General features: G+C 50.1%; 1 protein-coding gene across 1 annotated transcript; it reads left to right on the top strand.

Annotated features, from left to right (window-relative positions):
• The first annotated feature begins 345 nt into the window (after nt 1-345).
• Nucleotides 346-4,186, top strand: LOC310819780 (zinc finger CCCH domain-containing protein 15-like). Its single transcript, XM_083691166.1, has 10 exons — nt 346-514; nt 1,078-1,173; nt 1,267-1,372; nt 1,875-2,027; nt 2,222-2,313; nt 2,592-2,771; nt 3,095-3,241; nt 3,391-3,504; nt 3,601-3,733; nt 3,850-4,186. Exons 1-10 carry the CDS (start codon nt 437-439, stop codon nt 4,023-4,025), a joined length of 1,275 nt encoding a protein of 424 aa, XP_083547292.1. The 5' UTR covers nt 346-436; the 3' UTR covers nt 4,026-4,186.
• The last annotated feature ends 2,710 nt before the right edge of the window (nt 4,187-6,896 follow it).

The raw sequence follows: 6,896 nt of genomic DNA, 5'->3' as shown, positions 1-6,896 counted from the left end.
TAACAGGCCCCCTGCCCTCTCTGCTACACTAAGATGATAGTGATGGTGAAGGCCTCCTGCTGAGGGCTGTCCATTAGTAATGACATCACATCCGTCATCATGAGGAGAGGAGGACAGCTTGAGCAGCTGCTGATCCATCATATCCACCAGGACAGCAGTGACCCTGATTCCTACTGACAATACCACGTCATTATAACCTGTGTGTGTGTGTGTGTGTGTGTGTGTGTGTGTGTGTGTGTATCCATCTCTTGTTTTCTTTTCATATGCAAGTGAATGTGACTACATTACCCAGCATGCCGTTGAGCACCTGTGACGTCATCCAGTGTGAAGTTGGCAGCAGGCTGTCCCACGTGGCCTGGTGTCGGACGGAGCGGTGGCTCGGGTGGGACGGTGTGATTCAGGACAAACACCACGACACTCATTCATTCAGCTCGATATGCCTCCGAAGAAGCCCGCCGCAGCTGCCACGAGTAGTAAAAAAACTCAAGAAAAGAAGAAGGAGAAAGTTATCGAGGTGAAACCCCATATATGAAGCCCGCTAGCTAGCTAGCTAAAAAACCGCCTTAAATGGACTAAAGCAATGCTAGCTAAGCTAGCTCGCATAATCAGCTACACGTTGTAGCGACGAAGCTATTTGGTTTGGTATCAAAATGTACATGTTTCCCTCTAGTGACGTTATCCAACTACTACTTAAATGTAGTTAGGTACTGTGTGTATATATATGTATCTATATTTACTAGCTCTTTTTGGAGCTAGCATACGCTAGCTAAGTGAGTTAGCTAGGTAGCTAACGCTTATGGCTGTGGCTAAAGATAGCCTAGCAGCCGGCTACAGAACGTGGCTACTGGGTCAGTGATGTGTTGTGCATGAAGCTGAAAGGCAGACAGGAGGCAGGCTGTGGAGGTGGTGAGCTGTCTGGTGGCCTCAGATCAGCTGGGAGAAGGTTGACCAGGGAGAAGGTTGACCAGGGAGAAGGTTGACCAGGGAGAAGGTTGACCAGGGTTAGTTACAGTTGATGTTGTCCGTAACCGGAAATGCTGACTAGTTGCTGACAGTCAGGTCTTTGACGCCCTGCAGGACAAGACATTCGGTCTGAAGAACAAAAAAGGAGCTAAACAACAGAAGTTTATCAAACATGTCGTCCAGCAAGTCAAGTCGGTACCAGGGGCCAGGGTGAGTAGTGAAAACTGACCTTTGATTTCATGTCGTTGTTGTGCCCTGCTGTGCTGCTGCGATAGGACGGTAACGGCGGTGTGTTTCCTGCAGGCAGCTGATGGGGTCAAACAGGACAAGAAGGGCGATAAGAAGAAAGAGTTAGATGAACTGAACGAGCTGTTTAAGCCTGTGGTAGCGGCCCAGAAAATAGCCAAAGGTGAGTGTGTTGTACCCCGGGACAGAGCAGAGGGCCCTGACAGCCTGACTAGGTCAGAACCTAAAACTGACCCTCACCTTAACCACGGTTTAACCTGTTCAGAGGGGTCCTGTTAGTTCTCCCCTCCTCATGGGCTGCTTGTAGTCATGGTGATGTCCTGCTCCCTGTAGTCATGGAGATGGTTTCAGATGGAGATACATTATAGAACAGGATCAAAAAAGAATCTGGAATCTTGATCACATGACTCAATGACAAGAAATAAAACATTTATGCCAGTCCTAGATTAGGCCTGGTCCTAGACTATGCCCGGTCCTAGATTGAACGTCATTATCAATGGAGAACTAACATTGAAAGTGTGATTTAGTGAAAGACTAAGACTGTTATTATCACTCTCTCCTGTCCTCCCTAAGTCGGTTCTGTTACTGTGACTCTCCTGTCCTCCCTAAGTGACTCTCCTCAGGTGTGGATCCTAAGTCAGTTCTGTTACTGTGACTCTCCTCAGGTGTGGATCCTAAGTCGGTTCTGTGTGCGTTCTTCAAGCAAGGCCAGTGCACCAAGGGAGACAAGTGCAAGTTCTCCCACGACCTGTCGCTGGACAGGAAGGGCGAGAAGCGCAGTCTGTATGTGGACGAGAGGGATGACGAGCTGGAGAAAGGTCAGAGGTCACGTTGTTGATGTTGATACTGTGATCAATGCCTCCTCCTTGTTCATTAGTTATGAGTGTTTGACACACAAACAACACATACACATTTGTTTTGATATAATACAGATTTAGATAGTTTTACTGTCTTGTACATAGGACTGTTTCTGCTGTGTGTGTCTGTCTGACCTGTGTGTGTGTGTGTGTAGACACCATGGATAACTGGGACGAGAAGAAGCTGGAGGAGGTTGTGAATAAGAAGCACGCCGAGGCAGAGAAGAAGAAGGCCTTCACTAAGATCGTAGGTTGATGGTCAGACAGCTGTCAGCTTTAGATGAGCTTCTTAACATACAGGGGAGTGTCCTACATCACAATGACTAGAGCTCTCCTCTACATACACACACACACACTAGAACACACACATACACACACTAGAACACACACACACACGAGAACACACATACACACACACACACTAGAACCTAGAGTAGCACAGTAGACAATAATCCAATAGCAGACGTGAGTCCATGAGGCAGGAACACAACCGTAACCCTGTGTTTGTGTGGTGTGTGTGTGTAGGTGTGCAGGTACTTCCTGGACGCCATAGAGAACAACAAGTATGGCTGGTTCTGGACGTGTCCGGGCGGGTCAGAGTGCATGTATCGCCATGCCCTGCCGGCGGGCTTCGTCCTGAAGAAGGACAAGAAGAAGGAGGAGAAGGAGGATGAGGTCTCCATGGAGGAGCTGATAGAGAAAGAGGTAGCAACTGTTTCCATAGTTACCCTGACAGATCTCCATGGAGGAGCTGATAGAGAAAGAGGTAGCAACTGTTTCCATAGTTACCCTGACAGATCTCCATGGAGGAGCTGATAGAGAAAGAGGTAGCAACTGTTTCCATAGTTACCCTGACAGATCTCCATGGAGGAGCTGATAGAGAAAGAGGTAGCAACTGTTTCCATAGTTACCCTGACAGGTCTCCATGGAGGAGCTGATAGAGAAAGAGATAGCAACTGTTTCAATGGTTACCCTGACAGGGGTGACTGGTCCTCACCCCTCCTCTCCCTGCCTCCCTCCCCCTGCAGCGCTCGGCCCTGGGACCTAACGTGACGCGCATCACCCTGGAGACGTTCCTGGCCTGGAAGAAGAGGAAGAGGCAAGAGAAGGTGGCACGTCTGGAGGAGAACATGGAGAAGAAGAAGGCTGACTTCAAGGCCGGACGCTCGTTGGGGGTAAAGAATGTCATGTTCACTGTTGGGTTGAGATGATTTAGACCTTTTAGGGTGGTGATGGAGGTTATGAGGGTTATGGAGGGTTATGGAGGTTATGGAGGTTATGGATGCAGTGAAAGTGTTTCAAGTGTTAACTTGTGGTTGTGTAGGTGAGCGGTCGTGAGATGTTTGAGTTCAGCCCTGACATGGTCGATGATGACGATGATGAAGCTGATGACACCAGATACACCAAGCAGGACGACAACGATCACATGACTGACGAGGTGGGCCTGACACACACACACCACTCACACACACACACATTTCCTAAAGAGGCAGTATGGTGTGATTAAGAACGTTGTGATGTCACTTCCTGCCAGGTGGAGGAGGAGACGTTCCAGGACATCGACCTGACCCGCTTCATCCCACAGGAAGTAGACAGTGCCCACATCACCGTGGCAACCATGGACAGGTTCACCGTGAAGCCCCGCCCCTCCCAGCAGGAAGCCGACGGTGAGACACAGACACGCACACACACACACACACACACATCACAGACATGTTGACTCTGGTGTATGTGTGTGTGTGTGTTGACTCTGGTGTGTGTGTGTTGCCCCCTTCCCCCCCAGAGGAGCAGGTGAACGGAGCGTGCGGAGGCGTGGAGGAGAACGGCCACCAGGGGGCGTCAGACTCCCAGGAGGAGGAGCAGGAAGCAGAGGGTGTACCCGTAGACGAGAACCTCTTCACTGGGGAGGACCTGGACGAGCTGGAGGACGAACTCAACACACTGGACCTGGATGACTGACAGAGGGAGGGGGGGGAGGGAGGACACACACAGACAGACAGACAGACAGACAGACAGACTGACCTAGAGCAGTGCCTCATGGACTAAGAATAATATGAATAAATGCAATGACCTTATTTAGAGATTCACAATAAACATGCTGTTGAATGACCGGAGTACGCCCCCCTCCTTTCCCTGTCTCTCATTGGTCTGCCAGCTGCCACGCCCCCTCCTTTCCCTGTCTCATTGGTCTGCTAGCTGCCACGCCCTCCTTTCCCTGTCTCTCATTGGTCTGCTAGCTGCCACTGCCTTCTTTCCCTTTCTCTCATTGGTTGGCTCGCTAGGAGAGTGGGAGGGGTTGTGTGGTGGTTGTTGATGTGGAGAGCGGCAGATTGAAGCGAGGAGGGTTAGTGTTAGTGGGCTAACTTAGACCAAGTTTAGCCCCGGCACCGGATAGCCCATGTTACCAAGGTGATTCAGGGTCAATTACTATAGCAACTTAACCTGAAGCTCTAACCTGAGGTGCAGCTTCAAAATACCCCCACTGAACCTGACTCTAACTCTAACTCTAACTCTAACTCTGACTCTGACTCTAACTCTAGCCCGCTAGCTCCTAGACAATAGCCCCTACCCCAGAGATCCGAGTCACTCCCCCTAGCTCCTACATCCTAGCCAGTCCCCTAGCCCCTCCCCTAGCCTCCTAGCCCCTCCCCTAGCCTCCTAGCCCCTCCCCTAGCCTCCCAGCCCCTTTGAGAGAGTGTGTTGGGTCACAGTCCGGTACAGCAGGGGAGCTGATGGTTTGTGGTATAATGGTTCTCTCCTGAGGGAAAGGAAGTCAATTAGACATTAAAACCATTTGGAGAGAGCAAAAACTGTAAACAAATGCATAGGTGTGTGTGTGTGTGAGAGAGAGAGACAGAGATAGGCCTACTGTACTGTGTGTGTGTGTGTGTGTGTGTGGGGGGGGGGGGGGGGCCTACTGTACTGTAGTGTGTATGTGTGTGTGTGTGTGTGTGTGTGTGTGTGTGAGAGAGAGAGAGAGAGGCCTACTGTACTGGTCATGTTCTGCTATGGGCGGGGTCTCAGCGGAGGAACGCCTCCTGTTCCCAGTGGACTGACTGGCCGCCACGGTACACAGGGTTGCCATGTCCGCGGTTTTCACGCCGAGTTGGGCGACTTTGACAACGAGATTGCAGGTTAACGTGTATAGGTCGCGGGTTTTTGGGCTACTTCTAAATTGCACCGCGGCATTCATCTTAATTTACACCATTAATCACTTCTATAGGTCAGATTAAATAATAAAAAGTTGAATCAGTTTGACCTGTTGGATTTAGACTGTCATTATGAGACACAGGGATAAATGTGGGAACTCCTGTCTCTGGGTTTTGAGTGGCCATTGGGCTGGAAATGTTAGGCAGACCTGGCAACCCTGTACACACCACGCTGTTTCTCACATTCCTTTCTAGTGTACCTCATAAACTCCGGTTTCAAACACGACCAAATCCAGAACTCTCCACTGTTACTGATACCACGGGACCCTGGGCTTGTATGACTTCATCTGGACCACAAACACATGTCCACATTTCATGTATATCATATTTCAGAAACAATACCTGCACAAGTAGTGCCATGTTAGTAACATGAATCAAACAGTCACTGTTTGTTACTGCGGCTCTGTAAACTCACTGATGAACTGGAGTACAATAACAATAATAATAATAATAACAATGGGTTGAAATTTACCTCCATCAATTTAGCAAAAATATAGTGGAAACATGTTTTGCACATTTTAATGTGTCATAGAAAAAACGTTCCAGGTTTATAAACGAGTTAACAGGGTCTGCTCGTCATGCATGTCAGATTCTTCCTCTCCGTGTTGATCCGGACCCGGGTTCAGAGTCCGCTATCCTGACCTGACTCGGGAGGATGAACACGGTACCGGGCCAGGAACAGGCCAGGCTTGGTTCTGGGTCTGGGTTTGGGTCTGGTTCTGTCTGATGGAACTGCTGTGTTTCGTCCTGGCTTCAGTTCTCCCCCACTTCCTGTCCCTGGACCAGAGGAGTGTTAAACATAAACATGGAGGAGAGAGGGATGAGAGACAGAGAGGGATGAGAGACAGAGAGGGAGGAGGGAGGGATGAGAGACAGAGGGATGAGAGACAGAGAGGGATGAGAGACAGACATGGAGGAGAGAGGGATGAGAGACAGACATGGAGGAGAGACAGAGAGGGATGAGAGACAGACATGGAGGAGAGAGGGATGAGAGACAGAGAGGGATGAGAGACAGACATGGAGGAGAGAGGGATGAGAGACAGACATGGAGGAGAGACAGACATGGAGGAGAGAGGGATGAGAGACAGACATGGAGGAGAGAGGGATGAGAGACAGACATGGAGGAGAGAGGGATGAGAGACAGACATGGAGGAGAGAGGGATGAGAGACAGACATGGAGGAGAGAAGGATGAGAGACAGACATGGAGGAGAGAGGGATGAGAGACAGAGAGGGATGAGAGACAGACATGGAGGAGAGAGGGATGAGAGACAGACATGGAGGAGAGAGGGATGAGAGACAGACATGGAGGAGAGAAGGAGGGCTGAACGGTAGACGACATGGAGGGGAGATATGGAGGGAGGGCTGAACGGAGTTTCCCGATGACACATTTCTTATCCGTGTGAAACCGGAATGTGTGTGTGTGTGTGTGTGTGTGTGTGTGTGTGTGTGTGTGTGTGTGTGTGTGTGTGTGTGTGTGTGTGTGTGTGTGTGTGTGTGTGTGTGTGTGTGTGTGTTGTTTGTGTCGGAGGGTCAGTCGTGTCGGAGCTGATCCGTGGACCGGGGCTGTGAGACGAATGTAGCCGTCTGGGAGGGTTGCAACTACCGACAACATCAGACCAG

The sequence above is a fragment of the Argentina silus genome, assembly GCF_951799395.1.
Source record: "Argentina silus genome assembly, chromosome: 19".
NCBI lineage: Eukaryota > Metazoa > Chordata > Actinopteri > Argentiniformes > Argentinidae > Argentina > Argentina silus.
The sequence above is the reverse complement of the archived record's forward strand: the minus strand, read 5'-3'. Positions and strand labels throughout refer to the sequence as shown.

Bases quoted from the DNA above. Each gene is read 5' to 3' on its own strand.
- LOC310819780 (XM_083691166.1), top strand. From the start codon at position 437: ATGCCTCCGAAGAAGCCCGCCGCAGCTGCCACGAGTAGTAAAAAAACT. The intron at 3,242-3,390 runs GTAAAGAATGTC...GTGGTTGTGTAG, and splicing joins AGGCCGGACGCTCGTTGGGG to GTGAGCGGTCGTGAGATGTT. The intron at 3,734-3,849 runs GTGAGACACAGA...CTTCCCCCCCAG, and splicing joins CTCCCAGCAGGAAGCCGACG to AGGAGCAGGTGAACGGAGCG.